At 43.1% G+C, this 25665-nt stretch overlaps 1 protein-coding gene across 10 annotated transcripts in view; it reads right to left on the bottom strand.

The window, feature by feature from the left end:
• TEAD1 (TEA domain transcription factor 1) overlaps positions 1-25665 on the bottom strand; it is an 88993-nt gene that overhangs the window by 47775 nt on the left and 15553 nt on the right. For all 10 annotated transcript variants that reach the window (XM_069965073.1, XM_069965071.1, XM_069965072.1 and 7 more), the window contains exon 2: positions 20776-21029. In XM_069965073.1, the coding sequence (XP_069821174.1) occupies positions 20776-21029 (254 nt within the window). The remainder of the gene's footprint in view (positions 1-20775; positions 21030-25665) is intronic.

Genomic DNA, 25665 nt, shown 5'->3' with positions numbered 1-25665 from the left:
TTCCCGGGGAGTCACCTCCCTGCTATGATTTTTGGTCTGAGATCTTGATGCCATCTCGCTGTTCTCTCCAGAGCCAGAATCACAGCAGCACACATACGCGGCGGCTACAGATGAAAACTTTCCCCCACTTGTTTGTATTTACTGATAATGCATCCACTTCAGGCGCTTTCTGTCATTGTCATTTAAATAAAATAAATAAAAAAAACAAGTAAATGTTGGTTGTTCTATATATTTTTTTTTTAAGTCCTCAATAGCCTAGTGCTGCGCTTTGTGCTTTCATATAAAGCTGATTTAAAGGCGCGTAGCAGAACACACTGCATTAACAGTCTGAGCCCCGGGTTCACGCTGTGAAAGCGTATTGAATTTCTCAGAACAAATATGTTGCATTAAGAGATTTTAGCTATAACTAAAATAGCAGTATATTAGTGGGTACTTAAAGGCTCAAACGGTAATGCCTTGTTTTGCACCCCCAAGGTCATACCAATGTTGTACTAAGCAAATAGTTTTCGGCACGCCTAGATAATACTTTATTTTAATGTTTTCAGATAATAATCCTTACTTTATGTACTAAAGGCATGATATTAACTGGTTCTAAAGATTGAAATGATTGCATTGACATGTGAATGGACCAAGCATGCCACGCTGCAGCTACACAACAAGAAACAACAAAGAAAATTTCAGGGTTACATATCATTAGCCCTGGAGGATGGGGGCACCAGCCGGGATTCTGCTCGGTAACACAGGGTGGTAGACAATACTAAATCTCCTTGTTACTGTGCAGATCTGACATTGTCCAACTCACTCTGAGTAGATTGCTGACGGTAGGTATTCAGTGTGCAGAGCTGCACTCGCTATTCTGCTGGTGGGGTCACTGTGTACATACATTACTGATCCTGAGTTACATCCTGTATTATACTCCAGAGCTGCACTCACTATTCTGTGGTGAGGTCACTGTGTACATACATTACATTACTGATCCTGAGTTACATCCTGTATTATAGCCCAGAGCTGCACTCAGTATTCTGCTGGTGGGGTCACTGTGTACATACATTACATTACTGATCCTGAGTTACGTCCTGTATTATACTCCAGAGCTGCACTCACTATTCTGCTGGTAGAGTCACTGTGTACATACATTACATTACTGATCCTGAGTTACATCCTGTATTATACTCCAGAGCTGCACTCACTATTCTGCTGGTGGGGTCACTTTGTAAATACCTTAAATACAAATCTGGCTGCAATGAGACAAGCAGCAGCACAAGGCCGTATGATCAGTCTCCCATATCCTCAGTGTCTGATATCCTGTATGTTGTATATGATCGGTGGAGGAGAGATCAGGATGCGGCTGTGATATGTAGCAGAGCGCTGCCAGCGATTTGCTCTCTTGTACAGACATATATAAGACAATACGCTGAGGAGGACAGCAATGAGGGAGAAAGTATGTCTCTCAGCCCAGGAATGCTTCTTTTCCCTCTGTATTACACTTTGGGTCAGTGCGGTGCATTGCGATGTGTTTACAATTATATTCCTAAGGAAAAACCTCAGGTGAGGTTGAGCATTTGTTACCTCTTTGAAGTTGCATTCCTTATAATTCCATGCATTGTCCTCTAAGGGGTTTTGCATCCCATACACTGATGGTACTAGTGAATGTAAATACCCCACCCATGCCTAGAACAAAGGGGGTGCTCACAACCCAGGACAGCACAGACCAGGGGTGTCACAGCCGCAGTTCTCCAGCTGTTCCAAAACTACAACTCCCATCATGCCTAGACAGCTATAACTAAAGCTTCGGCTACCCCGGCATGATGGGAATTGTAGTAGCAGCAGCTGGTGGGCCGCAGGTTTGACACCTGTGCCATAGACTATGCTGTGTTACCCAACCTGGGTTTTTTAAGGAGAAATCTGCACATACATTATGCCAAAAGTAGCTCAGAATTTACCTGTGTGAACAAGCCCTAAAGTGCATGGAGACAATAGGAAGTAAACAAGAGAGAAGACAATGGCAAACATTAATAGTATACAGTATATACAGTGATCATTAGGATACTATGTAGGTTATTAGTATACAGTATATACAGTGATCATTAGGATCCTATGTAGGTTATCAGTATACTGTATATTCAGTCAAAGTTATGTGTTAGTATACTGTACTGTATATACAGCAGTTATTAGGATACTATGTAGGTTATTAGTATACTGTATATACAGTCAGTTATATGTTAGTATACTGTATATACAGTGATCATTAGGATAGTATGTAGGTTATTAGTATATTGTAGATACAGTCACAGTTATATGTTAGTATACTGTATATACAGTGATGTTTTCTTCAGCAACCTATCCTCCTGGGCTAATATGTTACAGAAAACACTCCTACCGCTACCCTCTAAAAACACTCGGCAGCTTAAGGCCTTTAAGCAACAGGTTCTGCAGGTTGGATGAATGATGAGATTTTTCACAACCTTCTATGTTTTCTGGGTGTTTCGGTTCATTAACCCTGCAATTGCTTGTGGTCGGATTCCCTCACCCCTGACAGGTCTTTACATCAGTCTGAGCAACATTATACATGTGACCTGGGTTTAAGCTGTGGATCAGTCGGCCCCCAATAGAGATGGGTGGGGGTGCAGGAAGGAGAAGGAAAAAAAAACAGGTGTGAAATTTCCAAGAAACAATTATCTAGAAGAACATACCTGTAAAGTAGGATATAAAAGAAACCAACCTAATGTAGAGAAAACAAAATCATAGATGATGTATGGTAATAGTGTACCCTAACCTGTGACAGAACTACAACTCTCAGCATGCACAGATTTAATGAGAGGCATATGTCAGGTATCTGCAAAAACTGCAATTCCCAGCATGCACCAAGTTAATAATAAGTGCATTCATTACATCAACGATCTGTAACCAAAGATGAAGTGCATGCTGGGAACTGCATGAGAACGGCTGCTTTGTAATAGTCTATTAACTATTTTACAGTGAAGTCCCCTTTAAGAACACAACACACACTGGGCAGGGGCCCCACTGACATTTTCTGTTTCTTCCATTCTACAAAATCATCTTTGACAGCTGTAATATTTATGGTTGTATGTCAATAAGGGGTGGGTCGGCCCCCTGGGGCCATTCACATTCCTGAGAGCACACAATGAACCTTGACACTTATTCGGAGGGTTTGGTGCCGTCCTTGAAAATGAAGTTAAAATGAACTGAAGTTGTCACCTAGGAGAGCTGCGTGTACCCTCTTATTACTGTACACGGGAGTGTATATACGCCAGTGCTCCAGGCATGGGACTGTGCTAGGCCTGGACGGCACAAACCACCTAAGAAACAGACATCTCAGAGGTGGCGGATCTTCAAAGGACTTAGGTCTTTGAGAAATAACAACAGTTATATACGAACAGTGTATATGGCTATTAGGCTAATACAGGATTCACAGCAATGGACCAGCTGGACAGCATCTACAACCATCATATGTATATCCAGAGGACCATGCAGGGTTAGGTTTTATATAAGCAGCCAATAGAAATCAATGGGAACTGTGCAATACTTTACTTCCCCTGTGGAGGCAATGCAGGGATATGAAAGGGGTAATACAGCCAGTTGATTTTTTAAATCAACTGGTGTCAAAGGTATACAAAATTTGTAATTTACTTCTATTTCAAAATCTACAGTCTCTCAGTACTTATCAGCAGCTGTATGTCCTGCAGGAAGTGGTGTATTCTTTCCAGTCTGACACAGTGCTCTCTGCTGCCACCTCTGTCCAGAGCAGCAGCAAATCCCTATAGAAAACCTCTCCTGCTCTGGACAGTTCCTGACATGGACAGTGGAGGCAGCAGAGAGCACTGTGTCAGACTGGAGAGAATAAGTACTGATAAGTACTGGAAGACTGGAAATGTTTAAATAGAAGTAAGTTACAATTGTAATTGTAAAATATATATAACCAAATAAAAAATAAACATGTAAATCCAAAAATTAATAATAAAAAAAATGTACATAGAAAATGTATGTATCTACCACACTGTAGACAATGTTTTACAGTGTTATCCACCATACACAGGATAGGGGATAAACAGCTGATCAGTACTGGTCCAACCACTAGGACCCTCACCGGATCCCAACAACAGAGGCCAAAACCAGCTAGTTATTTCCTATCCTGTAAATTAGGAATAATCCTTCATCTTGGGCTTGGCCTTCGGCTGTCCAGGCATGATGGGAATTGTAGTTTTGCAACAACTGGAGGGCGGAGGGTTCCCCATTCCTGCTTTAGACCATCTTAATGTACAAAACAAACAAGTCCAAATAAAATGTTTTGCTCCCAGTTGTCTTTTTACAACACTTGACAATTGGCGCCTTACGTGGACACAAATGAGGGCACAAAGAACGGGGGGACCTGTCCGATCAGGTAGACTCCCTGCCTGTAACCTCATAAAATCCAAAAGATTTACGGTGCCTGTCAGACCCGAGAACAAGTCTATAGATGTACAAAGGGGCTGAGATGTTTAACGCCTCGTCCCTATGATCCTGTAAGCAGTCATCAGCTTCTTTCTTTATAGGCAGAACACATGGAATTATTTTTCTGCAATGTAAATAAGTTCTTTCCAATAGTATCAAACGGATCATTCACTCTGTAGTTGTGTATGTAGCATCACAAGATTCCCATCAGCTCGATACAAAAATCACGTGATGCTAAGTGACCATAACTTCCCGACCCAAGGGAAATAGAGGTTAAAGGGCAACACGTGACCTTTTTTTCTTTTTTTAGAGCTACTGACTAGCATAAAAGGGATCATGTGACTCCGGATTACAGACATTGCTTACTTTTGGTGGCTGTAATGTGGATGAGATTGGATCCACAATATAACTATTAAGGCTTGACTTTGCATTCATATACAGTCATGTAAATTATTTAAAAAGTTTTTTATAGCTTTATATTTTATCACTCCTTTCCTATCTTGAGAAATGTACCCCCAACCAGTGGATCTCTGTGCGTAGTAGAACGATGGCTCCCAGCATGCCTGAACAGTTTAAGGCTGTCTGGGCATGCTGGGAGTTGTAGTTTTGCTACAGCTGGAGGGCTAACTTACAAAAAATAGCAAAAAGGAGGAGCTGAGCAGGTTGATAGCCTATGGCTGTATTCATGATTTCAGGCAACCATCTTATCCAGCCAGATGCCGAGCATTTATCATTTGTTAAATCGGAACTTACTGTAGTTTCGCTCACCTCTAACTGATATACATATTAGTAGAACCTATATTTTATTTATGTCTGTGCTTAGGAATCCAGTGGCTGGTCCTACCTAATAACCGCCATCCTCCGCTATACAAGTGTACATACAGATAGCTGTCAATCATTGTTAGGAACGCCCACTGGTCTCCTCAGTCCGGAAGCAGAGGTTGAAATGAATAAGGGACCTTTAGCATTGAGTAATCTTCGGCCGTCCATGACCTCACGTCCATCAGCAAAATCGGTACTTTAGAAGGCACGATCAATCACACAGCTGGGCCATTAAAATATATCGCTATCATCTTTATATCCCCTCTTACGATAACAATACATTTTTAGACTCATGTAAAAGATGCAAACAGCCGTGGATCACTCCTTCCTGATAATCGATTTGTGTAAATGAGAGTCTTGAAAAGTTTGAATTAAATTTTTTCCATAAAACTATACCTCAGCTTGCCGAGCTCTTCTCACTCTCTGGCACCATGATGGGTTCCCTTCAAAGGTAAGCGGTCACCCTGGCACCTGGGGCACAACCCACTCTACCCCTGGAAAAAGGATCATATACTTACATCCTCCTGCCGTTTCTGCCACAGAGAAATTGTTGCGAGTTCAATATGCAAATAAGCAGAGGAGCCTGATGTCCATAGGAAATCACTGGAGCAGTAATTTCCTATGGATATCGGACCCAGAGGAGCGGGTGGCGCTATCTCTCCAGCGGGACAGGTATTGGGAGAACTGGACCAGAAGGAGCAGGTAAGTATATGATCCTCTACCCCGGAGTAGGGTGGGTTCTGCCAAAGGCTGCTCCTCGTGTTCTTCCCCATATACATGTAGACTCAGTTGGTGAAAGATAAGGGGAAAAAAATAAATCTACAAGATGTGGTGGATTCTTTTGATTCTTTCATGCTCTTATGATTGTATAAACCTTTTAAAGATTGTTATGTAAAAGTATCATACAGTGAGCACAAGATTCTATGTAAATGACCCTCGCAGACCCATCACAATAGCCATCATATGAGCCTTGTCCGGTCAGTTCTACCTCATAAGCATACAGATATGTTCGGATTTTTATGACGGCGTTGCTTAGGATTGGATTTTCCTGCACATTGTGTTTGTCCATTGAAATAAAAGGCTAATCCTCTATCTCAGGACCCAGGACCAGGACTAAAGCTTTTGCCTCTGCACAGAGTCAATCCCTTCTAACAATGGTGAGCATCAGAGTGGCCGGGGAAGAAAGCGGCCGCAATAAATACACCGTACACAAGCGCTCAGCTCAGCGGAGACATTTCACCATTTAGAAGAAGAAGAAAGAACTGTGCATTAAATTTATTGCCTCTCGCACAGTGAGAGAACATCTTGTGAGTCCTTTTGTCACATACAGGGTGTAGTTTATTGACATTTAAGAATATAAATCATGTAACTATGAACAAATGAAAGCTTTGTTTGCGGCTAATAATTACAATGCGTGGGTAAAAAACAAGTGCGGAGCAAACCTCGCCAAACAAGGGCTTATTGTGACCATTAAAAGTACTACAATCAGGAGCGAGCCCCAGTTTTGTCATGCAATGCACTCACTTAGCCGCCGACACAATGGACCACTGAGATTTTCTGCACTGTGACATTTTCAAAAGACTTTTTGTGAGTTTTCCCCCTTACTGCAAATACATCAGATTAAGGCAAAGCGCCACTTGAAAGCACATTTGCCTTAGTGATTTTCATCTTTTTCTCCTAATATACAAAACATGGTAGTCCGTTCTATTCTCATAATGTGAAGCAACCTCTAAGTTCTGGACCTACAGGGGGCAGCACCGGGAAGACACATTAACAAAAATACTTCAGGGAACTACTTTAACTTTAAGAATGACATTTCCATTGTGGACAGAGCATACAGAGAAAGCAGCCTCACATTATACCCAAGTGCAGTCCCATGCTTCTCCACAGGGGGCAGTATCATAATAGTTATATTCCTGTATATAGGGAGCAGTATTATAGTAGTTATATCCCTGTATATAGGGGGCGGTATTATAGTAGTTATATTCCTGTATATAGGAGCAGTATTATAGTAGTTATATTCTTGTATATAAGGAGCAGTATTATAGTAGTATATCCCTGTATATAGGAGGCAGTATTATAGTAGTTATATTCTTGTATATAGGAGCAGTATTATAGTAGTTATATTCCTGTATATAGGAGCAGTATTATAGTAGTTATATTCTTGTATATAGGAGGCAGTATTATAGTAGTAGGACTATGACATAACACTATAAAAGTCCATAATAGCAAGAAATCCAACACCTCCAGAAACAAAATCACATGCAAGAAACATATCCTGAAGCCTCACATTGGCGATTTTCAGCCTGGACACAGATCATTGCGGTGCAGACGTCCCTCACAATCGCCGCCTTGTTCTTCCTTTTAATGGCATTTCATTTAATAATCTAAACTAAATCCAAAAAATAAAAGCAGAAACTTGTGAACTTCAAAGCAGCTCACATCATATTTACCCAACATTATCTTCGTGTAATGCCTTCAAATTTAATAGTTTAATTTAATTTCACTCAGGATAATTTTTCTCCTAATCCGATAATGCGGTTAGCATCTGACAGAGCCTGTGGTTTTAGACTAACCGCGCTGCCGTCTTCTCGTCACACAACGTATGGCACAGAGCGGCAGAAAACCATTTATACCAGGTGACAAGAAAGTAATGAAGCTGTGAGACATACAGCAGACCCTTAAAGGGGGTCACTAGTCATATGTATATGACACTGATGGAGATGTTATTGTTCACAACCAGAAGCTGTAAACCACAGGTGTCCAACTCACGGCCCTCCAGCTGTTGCAAAACTACTATTCTCATCATGCCTGGGCAGCCAAAGCATTAGGCATGATGGGAATTGTAGTAAAAAGTATAATAACATAGTTAAAGGGAACCATTCACCCCGCGGCCCCCGGCAGAAACTGACATACAGTGACATAAAGGTCAATATACTTACCACATCGCTCCCGGTCCCGTCCCGGATCCCGTTGTTGACACGGAGAAAATCGCCGATTCTTCTTCTCGCACCCATTATGGTAATGAGCGCCGCCGGGTCCGAAGTCCAGCCTTCTCCCCGCCTCCGACACTTGATTGACGCCGGGTCCTCTTCCTCCTTGTCTTCTTTCTTCTCGCCGGATCCCGCGCAGGCGCTGTGACAGTCGTTTTCGGCGCATGCGCAGTTCACAATTGAAGCCGCTCCGCAGTTTACTGCGCGTGCGCCGATTGTCACAAACACGTATCCTGTTTACCGCGCAGGCGCAGAAGAGGTGACGAGACCATCGCAACGGTGCCTGCGCGGGAATTCGTCAGAAGACTGAAGAAGTCAATCAAGTTCCAGGAGGCGTGGATGGGCGGCGACGAGAAGAGGACCTCATGAATAAGTTGGACTCGTCCGTCGTTTCCTATGGACGTTGGACTCATCTCAGCTCATTACCATAATGGGCGGGAGAAGAAGAATCGGCGATTTCTCCGTGTCAACAACGGGATTCGGGAGCGATGTGGTAAGTATATTGACCTTTATGTCACTGTTTCTGCCGGGGGCCACGGGGTGAATGGTTCCCTTTAAGCAGGGTTAACACTTTAAAGAACTTGTCATGGATTTTAGTTAAATAAATGTACAAACACTTTGATGGAATACAGACAAGATACCTATTGAGCCCATTGAAGTCTTCTTGGTCTTTCAGGATCAACTGGTATCAGTCTAAGGGCCCTATTCCACTGGACGAATATCGTTCGCATAATCGTTAACGATTTCAAACGACCACTATTGCGAAAGACCTGAAAACGACGTTCCATGGAACGATAAGTTACTTATGATCGTATTTGCGATCGTTTTTTCTTCGCTATTGCGTTCGTATTTACTGCGAACGACGTCTTATTCAATGCGAACGATTTGTGAACGAGCAACAATAAAAATAGGTCCAGGTCTTCTAAAGCGATCAACGATTTCTCGTTCGGTCGTTAATCGTTAACTGCATTTCAACCGAACGATTATCGTTTAGATTCGAACGATTTAACGATAATCTGAACGATAATCGTCCGGTGGAATAGGGCCCTTACAGCGGCCCATTTAGTTTTCTTTACTTTTCGTGAAAGAAATTAAAAGGAATTGTTCATCCAATTTATTTTCTTTTAAATCAACTGGTGCCAGAAATTTTTAAGTTACTTTTATTACAAAATCTCCACATTCTACATTACTTATCAGCTGCTGTATGTCCTGCAGGAAGTGGTGTATTCTCTTCAGTCTGACACAGTGCTCTTTGCTGCCACCTCTGTCCATGTCAGGAACTGTCAAGAGCAGCAGCAAATCCCCATATAAAACCTCTCCTGCTCTGGACAGTTCCTGACATGGACAGAGGTGGCAGCAGAGAGCACTGTGTCAGACTGAAAAGAATACACCACTCCCTGCAGGACATACAGCAGCTGATAAGTACTGGAAGGCTTGAGATTTTTTTTAACAGAACTAAATTACAAATTTCTGACACCAGTTGATTTAAGAGAAAAAAAAAAGAAGAAAAAACAGCCTCTTAAAGGTGGAGGCTTAGAATAGAGATCCTACAGAAGTGTGACCTTATCCTAAGTCACAGGGATTTCACTCATAGAAGCTTACCAACAAATTGACCTGTATACATGCCGATTGTAGTCATAAGAGGCTATAGTTATATCTATGGCCACCTTAAAACCAAACAAAAATCATAACTGGTCATCCCTCACTGCATTTTTTTCAATTTGCTGTAAGGACGCTGTTTATGACGCAATAAATAAATAATGCAATTACTGTGTTTAAAACAGCAATGTGTGAACACAATGTAAAGCATTGTTTACATTTCAAACGCCAGGCCAAATGTTTTATCTTCCTATTTGGGTAAATGCAAATATGCAGAATTTTTTCGAAAAAAAAAAAAAAAAAAATCAGACTTGAAGTGTAATATTTGTTCAGACTGTGATTGATGCTTTTTTTTTTTTGCTTTCTTCATTTTTTATGCAGATTTTGGGGTTGGATTGTCAAACTTCCATTGTCAATTTTTGATAAAAATTTTAAATTCTGCATTGATACAGATTCTGATGCAGAACCCACACTAAAAGATTCTGTTCATGAGTTGCAATTTTTCCTCTCACTGCATTCAAGTAAAAAATCTACAATAAAATGTGTCGCACTGGATTTTCTGTCAATGTTTTTTTTTTTTTTTTTTTTTTGCATAATACGTAAGAATATTCGACACAGCAAAGCAGCACAATTTGATGTGGATTTTCCTACAGATATTTTATACAGCAAACCCACCGTGTCTACATTTAGTCTTATGCTTTTTTCTAGCAAACTATGGTGTGAGCCAAGTCCTCCAGAACGAGGGCCAGACCAGTAAGAGCCCTTCAGGTAGCACACGGAGCGCATCCATGACATAGACTGTGTTTTAGCCGATGAGGCAGTTGCTATAGAGACAGAAGCTAATTAACTGTATTGGGCTCTGAGAAGAAGATGCCGCGGGGCAGACAACACTGTATCTCAGATCACGAAAACGCAGAACATTTCATGCAATCTCCAAACATCTCTCATATCTGGAATACCTGAGTATTCGCTTAGCTTGCACAAGCCCTCAGGAAAGACAACATTGTATTTTTATTAATTTTGATCCAGCAACATTCTTTAATAGCATCAGCGAGACGACAGCTCATTGTCTGGGCCCAGGAAATAGAATGAAATCATATGTACGCCACCAGGCTTCCAGTGGAATAAGTCTGTTCCAAATAAGATTACTGGAAGCCTGATCCGAAAAGGAGTTTTGATCCGGCACAATTCTTTGATATATTTACAGTGTTTGTATTTTCTATAAGCCAAATCAGTTTCTCTTGGTAAATCACAGATGCCCGACATAAAAGATGTAACGTCGGAAACGGGGAGTGAGGAAGGTCCAAGACATGTTACCGTTCAAGTGTGATCGTAATTCAGTCAATGGGATTAGATAAATGTTATGTAGATCACAGGTGTCAAACTCAGGCCCTCCAGCTGTTCCCAGACCACAATTCCTATCATGCCGGGACAGCCAAAGCAGGCATGATGGGAATTGTAGTTTTGCAACAGCTGGAAGGCCTGAGTTCGACGCCCCTGATGTAGATGAAGCTGAAACGTTGTAGAGGACTAAGCTCACACTGAGCATGACCTATGACCAGGTCATCGACAACAATCTCTCCTTGCTGTTGGACAGGAAGAGGAGCATGCTGCACCATTCTTCTATGATGGGGGCGTCAAACTTGCAGCCCAACAACTGGGCAAAACTACAATTCCCATCATGCCGAAAGGCTGTCCGGGGATGATGGAAATTGTAGTTTTGCAACAGCCCTTTTGACACCTGTGATTTCCAATGGAACTACCAATGGCGTCCTGTATTAGGCCCAGTTCACACTGAGCAAAAACGGCGGAACTCTCTGCCACACTCAGTGTCCTGCAGTGAGTGAATGGGAGGGCTCGCACACTTCTGCTTCCTCCCCTCTCCACTCAAAAAATTGACATGACAATTCTTTGAGCGGCGAGAGTGGACGCGCACGTGCCCTCCCATTCACTCACTGCAGGATACTCAGCTCATTGTGAACTGAGCCTAACATGGATGGCCATTGTGGGACAAATAGCTGTTTCATATGCATGCATATAAGGGTCCTACGATGGCCAGGTAAATAAAATATAAATGTAACCCGGAATAGGACACATCATTCAGGACAGGTCAGGACTGTGTTCCTCTGTATTGTAAATAGTTGGTGTAACCCCAGCTTCACATTAGACTCTTTCCTGTAATGTTCAATCAGTTGGACGGTAAAGCCCGGCTGAGGTTCACCTTCAGCATACGTGTATCCTCGCTCTCGGAGCACACCTCTGGTGGCAGGTAAATAAATAATACAGACAGGCACACACCTTCAGTAACCTGATCCTAAGTTGCCAAATACTAAAAGCCTCTTTAATCTCAGCAGTGCCGCAGGGCTACACAAGGTGCTCCTGTCCCTCTGGCAAAGCTGCTAAAACTGATTTCTCAGATCAGTAAAGTCCACACCTTGTCACACGGAAGGAACAGCAGCTCTCCCCATCTGTCACACCTTCCACTGTCCCCTACGTAGGGTGCACATCTATAGATGGCGGCCTTCCCTCCAAATGGAGGTATACAAGTCATGTTGGGGGTTGAAGTCATCTATATATACAGTATAACAGATCTGTGCTCTATTTATGTCTATTGGGGGTGGGTCACGCTGGGAATTGTAGTGTTCTATGTGAAGCTTACAGTAGAATTGTATTATGGTGGTGTCCAGGGGTTGGATTACATTGTGTAGTGTTTTATGTCTAGAGAAAAGAGCTGTATCATCGTCATGTCCACTGGTCAGGTAATGTTAGGGGTTGTAGTACTTTATGTGTGTCCAGAGGATAATAATAATAATAATGTTCGGGTGATGTTGGGGGTTGTAGTGCTCTATGTATACAGTGTAACAGAGTTGTATTATAGTAGGGTCTAGCGGTCAGGTCATGATGAGGGTTGTAGTGCTCTGTGTATAGAGTGTCACAGAGTTGTTTTATGTCCAGAGGTCAGGTGATGTTGGGGGTTGTAGCATTCTATGTATGCAGTTTAACAGAGTTGTATTTAATGATGTTGGGGGTTGTAGTTCTCTGTGTATAGAGTATACCAGTTGTATTATAGTGATCTCCAGTGGTCAGGTCATATTGGGGGTTGCAGTATTCTACGTATGGAGTATACCAGTTGTATTATAGTGATGTTGGGGGTTGTAGTGCTCTGTGTATAGAGGACTGTAGTCAGCAGGTTTTGCTTTTCTATAATACTATACCCTTTAGTAAATAAACAGTAGCTGGTTGGCGTCTGGCAGCGTTTCATACATGGAAGTCTTATCACCGGCATAATTAAGTTAACAATTCACATGATGATGTGTGCGAGCGCGGATCCAGAGTCTCACAGAGGTGACAACGTCCAGAACTAACCCGATACTAGACAGGCTGAGAATCACAGCGTGACATGGGCTGGAGAGGACGGTTATATGGTGGTATAAGACATGACGTGTAGTACGGTAACATGTAGGGGGGTTACTGTGCGGAATGGCGGTGTCTGACTTGCAGTTTATACATTAAGAAAGTATTTCACAAGGATACCGAGTCTATTCCACAAGTGAGAAACACAAAGCCAAATCCTATTACATTCCCCGCAGCTTCCACTTCATATCTCTTGTCATTTCTACGGCTCTAAAATCAAGTTACCAACTGGAACATCACTCTCATAAACACAATATATCTCCATACAAGTCTGTAGGCAATGCAACCCCCCCCCCCCCCCCCCCCCCCCCCCCCCACTCCTCCAATAAAAAGCCTCATCCATCCCACAAGGGCACACGCCAGTCTGGTAACAGGAGAACAATGCACGAGGACATGGAGACACATGAAGCCCATTACACATTACACACAGCAATAAACTCCCTATATCCAATCTATATAGCAATGATCCCCCCATAAGGTATTCTGCATTAGTGGAGGGAGGTTTTCTGTTCAGGATCCTCATCTCTCACTCCGATCTGTCCAGCAGTACACAGGCCATGATGTGAATGCATTTTGTGTAATGCCTAGTTTCCCCTGTGGTGGCGCTGCAGAGAAACTGGACACTTAGCGTCATCTTTTTCCACAGATTATAGCTGATCGCTGGGGATCCCAGCTGGGGATCCCAGCTGGGAAAGACTTTCTGAGCTGCTTCATATTAAGATAAGCATTGCCCAAAGAATTGCCTAGAGTGGAGGACACCTTGAAGTTAGCCCTGTGCAGACACCGATTTCACAGATCGAGAATACAGGATTGCTCGGCCTTTCATAACCTTCCTGTGTATGGGAAGGATGGGGCCGGACAGGAGAGACAATTGACGATAAGGCTCCTAGTGGGACCTTGGTGGTCTGCTTAAAGTGAATGTACCACTAGGTACACCGCTTTGTTTTTTTTACATGAACGGACCACTGTCAGCGCGGGGATGCTGGTGATGCGGTCCTTATTTGGTTTCCGCACATGATCAATAAATGCTAAGGGGTCATCTAAATTAACCTACTCGTCAGAAAGAAGCCACACTTATGTTTCCTCCATCTTAATCTACAGAACTATAAGTCGAAGTGGTTCTGCAGCTGCTGCTATTGACTGGAGGATGAGATACATGACAGATCTTTGAGTACAGTATCTCTGATATAGGAAATAACATTTTCCACCAAAGGCAAAAACCATACAATCGCAAGCAAATCATTGATTCGGGACATAATGGTGGAAAATCTTTCAAATCCATTGGTCCAACCGCAATATTATCTAAGATATGAGACACAGCTGATATGCAATGACGCTTGTGAATATTCTCCTGCTGACACACGCTGATCCAATGACTAAAATGTCAAATCTAATGGAATGTGATCAGACAGGAAGTATTTGTTGGGGCGTTACACCCACCCCGGGGTTACAGTAAAATAAGCGATTATCGCTTACATCTAGAAGCCTCCAAACCAGTCCTATAGTGCACTGAGGATGACACGTAATAGTCAGATCCACCTAGTCACAAGCAGGCTCTTCATGGAGTCTAGTGGCTGTACACATTAGATGTGTGATTACTGAACGTGCTGACCTGCACTGGTGTGTGCTAGGACCTCCGCACATATACATAGATGGAAGGAAGAATCGATCAGGAAAATTTGATTTCAACTGCTCAAATCCTTCTGCTCTAAACGGAAATAGGCCGCTACTATAGGAGTCTGGCAGTGGCTTAAAAGGGGAACACCAGCAAAAAGAATTCTTTCAAATCAAGTGATAGATTTGTAATTCACTTCTATTTAAAAATCCCAACTCTTCCAATATCAGCTGCTGTATGTCCCGCAGGAAATGGTTTATTGTTCCCAGTCTGCCACAGTGCTCTCTACTGCCACCTCTGTCCATGTCAGGAACTATCCAGAACAGCAGCAAATTCCCATAGAAAACCTCTCCTGCACTGGACAGTTCCTGACATTGACAGAGGTGGCAGCAGAGAGCACTGTGTCAGACTGGGAAGAATACACCACTTCCTGCAGGACATACATTAGACATGTACGGGGACATTTATACTTGTACACCGGCCTTAAATAAAGCCCAGACCCCTTTTTCTGGCCAGAAGAGCACAGGCTTTGTGCATCAAATCTACACCTGCAAGCAGGCATAAGACATGATATAATGACTCCACCCTGCCTTATCATGCCCTCACCCCCCAACCATCGGGCAAGCAGGGAGATACGGCAGGTGTACGCCAGGGAGAAGGGGCGAATCTTCCACCTTCTCTCTAGAGGCATACATTTGGCTGACAGCTATAGATTACTTGTGACTGTAGTAGTTTCCAGTTAAATCTGGTCTTAACTTACAATAAAAGTTTTCCACGGTGCTGTACAGATTTCCTGGGGTTATCATCTAGACTGAGCTTAAAGGAAATTCTCCTTGCACAGTAACTTCAAAGTCACCATTCTAGTTAATGGTTGCATTCTGATGTTTCCTCCAGTGGACAGCCTGTGCTCATCTCCGGTTACATCTAATCCTTTTCACCTTTATATTTAGTATTATTAAGTTCTCTGCGGTTCCCTCCCGTCTTTTTCATGGCTCTGATAAACAAGTCTATGATTTTTTTTTTCCTCCTTCCAGCTTACAATTACTGCACCCTATACAGTTTCGGCCTATGTGGATCAGGTGTCCGCGATACAACTTGTAGAGGTTGCTGAGAGACCCAGAAGACAATAGAAAATCTGCGTACAGTGATTACAATAACAGATGAAGCCGCACGCAACGCGATACCTCACATCTGGTATTTGCTTACAGAAAACCACATTTTTTTTAATACTCAATATCCTGGAATATTTTAGAGTCATAAATGCAACGGGGAAAAAAAAGCTGCTTTTTTGCAAGCAAAAAAAAACTAAAATTTTTTTTAAATGCAACGCTACAGCAAGGGACTGTGCACACCCCTATAGGATTACTGTAAGTTACCAAGCCAAGGCCATGTTCACACATTGGGTTTCCGTTCCAATTTTCCAAAGGCAGGAAAAAAAAAAAGTTGAGGAACTGCAACGTGTGAACACAATCTTATGATATAAACTATCTAAATATTTGGATCCCAGATCCCTGCCTAATGTTTACAAAGGAGAAAACAGGACAAAATGTGCAAGTGATGGAAGAGGTAGTCCGGAGTCGTGTGAGCCATCTGTAACCATGGCAACAGGCCATAAAGCCAGTGACTATGCAGTGCAATGATGGCCCCACTAAAAACATCACAACAAAATTACAAGGACGTTCTTATGTTGTGGACGGTGCATGTATATGACACCTAGCCTGCCATGGATGTACAATATGACCAGAAAAAGTGCACAGCGACTGACCAGCACATGTTAGCGGAGTTCTGTACATGTGCACCATTGGCCTGATGGATCCCTTCCCTGTCACATGGAGAATGCCATGATGTGGTTGCTGCCCGCTTTGCCCCTGCTCTGCTGGTAGAAGAAGGGACAGTTTGGTTGCTAGGGGATTCTCTACCCAACAACCACAGTTTAATGGCACAAACCGTTCCCCCAATTTTTCCAGCAACACGAAGAATCATAGAAGATCATTTTGTGTAGGGAACTCTTACTTATTCAGACTGTGAAAAATTTATTATGAAAGGCAACAAAAACCATCGAGGAGGATAAAAGGACACATGTCAAACATCTGTCCGGCACCGAGACGTTCACAGAGATTTTATTGTCGTGGAGTTTACTATGGGGAATGTGCCAAGGGGCTGTTGTTGTGTTCAGTCTATGTGACCCCCTGTATGAGCCCAGACAAATAAGCTCCTTTTACACTCCAGCTGTTGCAAAACTACAATTCCCATCATGCCTAGACAGCCGAAGGCTGTCTAGGCATAATGGGAGTTGTAGTTTTGCAACTGCTGGAGGGCCACAGGTTCCCTATCACTGACCTAGACTTTAATACTCCTCAAATCTAGGAGAGTATAAGATCTGGAGTGTTTCCCCGACAGTCACGTAGGCATGCTTCTTGCAGGAATAAAGGGGTGTTGAATGAGTGTTGGTATGACCCTTTGTTTCCTTCTGCAGTTCTAGAAAGGGAAACCAAAGTGCAAGTTCCCACCACTGCGCTAAGTTGAAGAAGAAGCCTCCCATGATGGGCCCAGTAGCTGTATACTGGACCACTATTCTCAGGATGCGGCTACATATGTTGGTGCCCTTCTGCTTGATTTCTAACAGCAATGTGGAAGAGCAGAAGATGGCTTACTCTCCAGACCCTGCGATGCGGCAGGAAACCAGGGCCTGCAAACTTTCTGCCAAGAGCAGCTGAGAAGCATCAGCACAAGTCTAATTTTTTTTTCCAGACATTATGTTCCATTTGGCAGCTGAGGTCACATGACAGCTGCAAACTAAAAGCCTCGAGTATTGCTGCTGCTTCCAGTCTACACTGACAGCCTGGAAGAGACTCGCACACCAGAGCAGGAGCAGGGGGGGGGGGGGGTGCTCCGTCTTTCCATTACATCATCCAGCCAGCACTGGGGGGGGGGGGGGGGGGGGGGAGTGGGAGGGAGGGAGGGAGCACAGCTGGTGGCAGCCGCAGTACCATCTGCTTTCCCCCTTGCACTCTGTGCTAGTTTTCTCTTCAATCTCCTACTGTTACTTATTGAGGAGCTAAAACTACAAGCAGGATGAAATGAGTCCCCGGCAAGAATAATTATTACGAGAGGAGGGTTTATGAGGAGTGTAATGTGCTAGAGGGGAGCAGCGCCCGGCTAATCTGGGCTTCGACCTCTCATCTTTACCAGCCATGACCTCTAAACCCGCTGCCCCTAGCTTAAGAGCTATATACCTGCTGCCTGCACCTTCAGAGCTCTACACCCGCTGTCCCCATCTACAGAGCTCTACACCCGCTGTCCCCATCTACAGAGCTCTACACCCGCCGCCTGCACCTACAGAGCTCTGCACCCGCCGTTCTTATCTACAAAAGATCTACACCCGCCACCTACAGAGCTCTACACCCGCCGCCTGCACCTTCAGAGCTCTACACCCGCTGCTTGCACCTTCAGAGCTCTACACCCGCCGCCTGCACCTTCAGAGCTCTACACCCGCCGCCTGCACCTTCAGAGCTCTACACCCGCTGTCCTTATCTACACCCGCTGTCCTTTACCTGCCCCTGCTGTAATCTTAGTTGCCAGTCTTCACAACAATTTATCAATGATGCAATCTCTAACAAAAAGGAAGTTGAGTTTAAAAAGTAAAATTACTATTACATACGCCATGCATTAAATCACACATTATAGTCATAAATTAGCATCAGTACAAAACGTTCACCCTTTATTACACAATATACTTTTATAAATACAAGGAAATACGCTGGAGAATCTATACGATTAGGAGAAGATGACCCTATAATCTCCATATGAGCGTTGCACTGCTTGGATGAGGGTCAAGGGCCTTAAGATCTAAAAAGCCAAAGCGCTGTTATGTGTCACATCATACATGCTTTATTATACTGAAACCAATTCGCTATGTCCCCTGTATGATGGAAGAGGAGGGAAGGAAACTGGGTAATACAATGATGAATATGATGCATGGGACACAATGCACATTAGATGCACCAAAATAAGAGGCAGGCTCGTACGCCACTTTGTCTACTGTATTTAGTGCTGCCATCCTCCTTAGGTTATAATTAGATTTTTACGTTTGTTACAAGGAAGAATAAATAAGTGTCCATCGCTTCAACGCCACAGAGAAACATTAATTGAGACTAATAGTAACCAATCGGCTGCACACCGCCTGCAGCCCAGAAAGTGAGAATCCGGATTACCTTATAATTACTCTTACACAATGTAGCAATTTTAGGATGCGAATGTAACAATGGCACGAAAATCCCTTTATATCAGAGGCGGCTCCCGCACTTCGGCAAGTCGTATTACAGACGAGCGCTGACGTGCGGTTCTTTACTAATAATAACCGCCTGCATCGAAACATCTACGGAGTGAGCAATGATCGCACGTGGCAGCGGATGTGACATTTTACAACTGTGATAGTAAATGCTTCTCTGCCCGGCACAACACCGGCTAAACGTCTGGTATACTCACAACACGTGTTAAGATCTGGTCCTCTAGCGCATTCTAGAAACGTTGCTGCATAACCATTTATTTATCTGGATCTGGAGCATGACAGGCTACAAGGTAACCATTGCCCCTGCAATATGTAATCCTTATAAGTTTATTGCGTTCTTTGGCTTTGTATTGAGTTCGTGTGTGTACGTAAAAAATTTTTGCACAGATTCATACAAAATTTTATGCAAATGTAATTCGAAACCATACTAACTTGGATGCAGAAATCAGCATGGATGAATATGCCCTGGGTATGTTTTTTTTTTTTTTTTTTTTTTTTACTAATAAAAATCCTGTTCCATGCTATATGTAGAGTATATATAAAGCATATATAGTGTATCTCAGTTTCCCTAAAAAATATCTCAGCATATTCAGCAAAATTCCAACCAATGACATACACTGCGTTACTGCAAGACTGACCTGTTACCAGTCTGTGTAGGGGTAAAACAGAGCTACGGGACCTTGTGAGGTCCAAAAATCTCTTCAATGTGTTTCAAGGAATGTGTTCCTCTTTGTCAAGATGGTCCTCGACAAAGAGGAATGCATTTATCAAAACGCGTGGATGAACTTTTTGGATCTCACAAGGACCCGTAGACATCACAAAGTATCCTGTACCGGAGATATCCTGCCGGTAAGGGATTACACACTACCAGTCGGAGTGTGCCCCTTGTCAGAACACTTAACTATACTATACCAGGTTTGGAAAAATATTTGGAGAGACATTTTTGGGGGAATATTCCCTGTGACTGATGTAGAAATACACTATATATGTTTTATATATACTCTCCAAAGAGCATAGAACAGGATTTTTATAAGTATATTTTATTTAGTGTTTGGCAGGCAAGTAGTCAAAAGCTCTAGTACACTGCTAATAGTACCAAACTTCAGATGGGCAGCACACTTGTATTATCACCCTCTTGATTATGTTTTTTGTTTTTTAATTTGCTTATAGGTGCTCTTTAATGCTTTATTACATCACACGGTACACATTTTAGATATGTTCCATGATTATGTAAATCCCCCAAAAAGGTTCAGAATTGCCACTGGTACTTTAGGAACATAAAACGGGACCAGTACAAGGGCCCCCCCCCCCCCAAGACCCAGCAGCAGATGATGACCACACAAAGTAGCTCCGTGGCTGATGTATTCAATATATTCCCTAATTGTACAAATATATCCACTGAAATCCATAGGAGTATCAGAATAGTCTAAAAGCATCCTACCTCATCACTACATGACTGGGACCACCACAGAAACGTGGAGGGTTCTGTAGATATTGTTGGCATGTGATGGATTTGTTGTAAAGCACTTTTCCATCCGGGATGCACACACACTATTTGGCATTGATGTAAATGGCAGCTGGCGACTTACCATACATTTTGCCTTCATCTGACAGTATAATTTTCCTTCTCCCACATGGTGGGTAGATAGCGAGCGCTTCCTGAAAGCTCTGCTCAATATCCGGACTCCAGACACCTTCTGCATCATTGTCCATGGGTTTATCAGCAGAATCGCTCATTCTTTCAATATCTTCGGCAGGACTTTCGCTGCCGCTCCAACTACTGGGCTCAATGGTGGCGGTTGGGTACTCCAAGCCGAAGCCTGGACGCTGGACAAAGAGAAACCTGGAACGGAAAGGACAGGATATTAAAATACATTGTGGGCATATCACCCTCATGTTAATCTGCAGGCAGAGCAAGCCAGTAATCTTACAAAGAAATAAGAGCTTTTTTACTTCCCCCATTTCCATTCAGTTGCCCGCTTCTAGCTCTCCTGCCAATTTGCAGGATTTCAGGTTTTTCAATACAGACAATTTTTGGGGGGTAAAGTTAACATGTAAATGGGTCAGTGGCTTTGTGCTTTTCTGCTAACGTTTCACAATCCATTCAAGCTCAAGTCAGCATCCAGGAAAAAAAAAAACAATTATTTATTACCCGTTATTTATGGAGAAGCAAGATAGTCTCTGGGGCGAAAAGCTGCAGGGAACCGTCACAGAACAAACAGGCAACGTAAAAGACGCCACATAACTGTTTGTCGATCAGAGCGTCTCTTAGTTGGATATTGCTGGAGGATCAGATGCTGGATTAATGGACGTTACAGGGAATCATTGTCTCTATAGCACTATCATCTATAGTGTTGCTATCATGACACAGGGCCACAGACAGGGCTCTGGACAGTTCCTGACATGGACAGATGTGTCAGCAGAGAGCAGTGTATCAGACTGGAAAGAAAACCCCACTTTCTGAAGGACATACAGCAGCTGATACGTACTGGAAGACTGGTGATTTTTTAATTAGAAGTGATTTACAAATCTGTATAAGTTTATGACCTCAGCCGATTAAAAAACAATTATTTTTTTTTTTACCAAAGTTCCCCTTTAAAGGGAACCTGTCACCCCCCGTGCCAGGGTGACAGGCTCCCGACCCCCCGCTACAGCCCCCTATATTCACCTGATCCCGCCGGGTCCCGCTTCTGGATCCGGTCAGGTCACGGAGATCTCAGCCGCTGCAGCCCGACGCGCGCGCTGAGATGAGTGCAATGCTCATAGAGAATGACCGAGCGCTGGACTCTCCGTCATTCTCTATGAGCGTTGGACTCATCTCTCAGCGCGCGCGCCGGGCTGCAGCGGCTGAGATCTCCGTGACCCGACTGGATCCAGAAGCGGGACCCGGAGGGATCAGGTGAGTATAGGGGGCTGTAGCGGGGGGTCGGGAACCTGTCACCCCTGCACGGGGGGTGACAGTTTCCCTTTAAGGCTTCATGATGGATAAGTAATCCTCAACATCAGATGAGAAAAGAGTCCAATCTTTCGACCATGTGATGCTTCTTAGGTAACCTGTGACATTCCATCTGTTGCAAAACTACAACTCCCAGCATGCATTTAATCAATAAGCTTTAACCTTGAGCTATCTAGCTTTTGCTAAACGACAACAACAAGCCTATGACCAATACTACCATGGCTACAATCAGTGGCTGCATATGTAGGAGACCATAAAAAAACTGATGAACATTAAAAGTGACAGAGCTCCAGAGCTGGCTGCCCGCATCGCATCAACATCACCAAACAGTTGTGAGTGACAGTCACGGACGAGCCAACAACCCAGCCGCGCTGGTAACATATGCTCAGATGTGGAGCATCAGCATGAACAGAAGCAGTCTGCTGTGACATGAGGAGAAGGGGGCTGCCCCCGAGCAGAGGGTCTCCAAACTCCTGAGCGCTGGTCAAATATAAGCCGCTAATACCCTGTCCTCCAACTGAGAGCAAACACTGATCCTTTATGGGCTATGAGACAGACAGTATGGCCTCCATAGTTAACCCTATTTAACATTTTGCTACTTGTAAGTGCTTGTATTTCACAGAGGCTAGAAGTGAAGCGTATAGAATGTAGCGTATACAGCACCTCCTAGCACTGGGCATATACTGGTGGAAATAAGTGTAGAGTGAACAGTTGCAACAAAGTACAGAAGAGAAAAATCCTATCTACTTTTAGCACTAGTTCTGACTATTATAGAACTTTAAAATTGCATTTTTTTAAATCTCCAATTTCCAGTTGTTCCTGAGAAAGTGGGTGCAGACTATTTACTATGTCTCCATACCCTGCACACATCAATCCTAGTCTCCTGTATCTTTATAGCACACATTTAACTTGCAGCCCTCCAGCTGTTGCAAAACTACAATTGCTATCAAGCGTGAACAACCAAAGCTTTAGCTGTCCAGGCATGATGGGAAATGTAGTTTTGCAACAGCTGGAGGGCCGCAATTTTACACCCCTTCTTTATAGCACACCTCCTATGGCAGCAGCAGAAGGAAAGACATTATAGAGCAGTACTTGGCAGTGTAAACAGCAGTATATACAGCACTGGAGTAAGATATAACGCTTACTACAAGCTGCTGCAGCTTCTGTATGTGACTCCTAGCCTCTGCCTCTCCATAAGCAGAATGAAATCTAAAACTTCAGAGAGCAGATTGATCTTCTGGCAGATTTAAATGGATTATCCCATGCACAAGTGATAATATAGCTGATCAGTGGGACTGACTACTTAGACCGCCACCATTTACAAGAATAGGGGTGGGGTTCCTTAGTCCCCTGTGTGAATGAAGCGGCGGTAAAGCAGCGAACTGCCCAAGATACTCAAGTACAGAGCTTGGCTATCTTTTGCAGTCCCGTAGTGAGTAACCAGTGCGTCATTCACATGTGGTCCCAGTAGTAAGACCCCCCCACACTGATCACATACATATCACCTACCCTGTTAGTTGATATAATTTTCAGTGACTTTTAAAGGGTAATAAAAAGAATAAAACAAAAAAACCTCTCCTGGACAGAGGTGGCAGCAGAGAGCACTGTGTTTGACTGGAAAGAGTACACCTCCTCTAGGGCATACTGATTTAAAAAAATAAATAAATACTTTTTACCCCCAGAGTTTCCCTTTAAGAGGAAAGGAGAAGAAAGGATCCTGAAAATTTGAGGAATGGGCATTTTTCTCTATTAAGATATATTACAGAGTTTCTTCTTTTCACTTGTACTAATGATTTAGGCAACGTTTGTTGAAACAGTGACCAATAAAACACACAGTAGTGACTAGAGATGAGGTTCGTATGAACCTGAACTCTCGGCTTCTGATTCCCGTGGTCCTCAGGCTGTATCCACGGAGCAGGCAGACAGCGGGAATCAGAAGTCAATAGTTCAGGTTAACACGAACCCGAACCTCCGCCGGTTCGCTCATCTCTAGTTGTGACATAGATGAGTGATGTATTATGTGTACATTGTGGCAGAGAAGAAACAAGCATAATAGGATAAAATATCAAGTCTCTAGAACAGGTGTCCCTAATATCAATGGTAAAGACGGTTGTAAACACGAATATTACTATATACAATCAAATTACTGCTTTTCAAGTAAAAAAAAAAAAAAAAAAAAAAAACTTACTAAAAAAAGAATAAAGACTGCAGAAACACCAGCATGAATAAAATATGGAGTGTTACATCCTTTGGGACAATGATGGGCGATTGAGGGTTTATATGGGAATTACGTCTACGATCATATGTACAGCTTCATGCAAGCCAAACAAAGTCATAGCAGGGGATACGCTGCAGGACATATCATGTCTTTGGTGAAAGGACACAGGATGTCCAACGCTAAACTTAATCTGAGTGTCATGCCAACCTGCTGTGCGCCCCCATCAGTAAGGGCACCTGTCCCTGTCACTTCCCTGGGCAGACAAGACTAAGAGAGGAGGGTCAGAAATTCAATGGCAAATGTGCTGTAGCAGGGTCCTGCCAATAGCTTTACTCGTGTGAGGTAATATAGCAGAATGCACATTGCTTTAGACTGCCGCAAGCCTAACAACTCTCCTACTTCTAGTGCAAAGTTTGCTTCAATCATAACAAACTAACCACCAGCCTATTAATGGAACTTACCTTCAGCAGGGAAAGTAGTTATAGTTTTAGCCACAGGTCGGGGAACACTGGCTTAGGGCCCTATTCCACCGGACGATTACCGTTCGCATAATCGTTAACGATTAACGATCTCAAACGACCTATATTGCGAAAGACCTGAAAACCTTCACTCATTTCCATGGAACGATAATCGTTACTTATGATTGTATTTGCGATCGTTTTTTCTTCGCTATTGCGTTCGTATCTACTGCGAACAACCGAACGACGTCTTATTTAATGTGAACGATTTGCGAACGAGCAACGATAAAATTAGGTCCAGGTCTTATAAAGCGATCAACGATTTCTCGTTCAGTCGTTAATCGTTAACTGCATATTAACCGAATGATTATTGTTTAGATTAGAACGATTTAACGAGAATCTGAACGATAATCGTCCGGTGGAACAGGAAGCGTCACATGATCAGAAGAATGGTCTCTTTGTTACCTTAATAGGAGAAGTAGGGATCCAGCTAATGGTGCGTTTACACAGACAGATTTATCTGACAGATCTTTGAAGCCAAAGCCAGAAACAGCCTATAAACAGAGATCAGGTCATAAAGGAAAAAACTGAATTTTTCAAATCCATTCCAGCTTTGGCTTCCAAAATCTGTCAGATAAATCTTTCTGTGTAAATGCACCCATAGAGTATCAAATCAATTGATTACATCCAGCTTCGGAGCTAAATCATGACAATTGAACCGCCCTACTGATCATGTGATTTGCTTACAATTTTCACATGGTCCAGAGATTGTACTCACCCAATTTTAGATAGAGATTCACTATAGAGCAGTTCCTAGATATGACTTGCTGGCAGACCCCGTGCACTG

This window comes from Dendropsophus ebraccatus, chromosome 4 (assembly GCF_027789765.1).
Source record: "Dendropsophus ebraccatus isolate aDenEbr1 chromosome 4, aDenEbr1.pat, whole genome shotgun sequence".
Classification (NCBI taxonomy): domain Eukaryota; kingdom Metazoa; phylum Chordata; class Amphibia; order Anura; family Hylidae; genus Dendropsophus; species Dendropsophus ebraccatus.
This window is presented reverse-complemented; position numbering and strand designations above follow the sequence as displayed.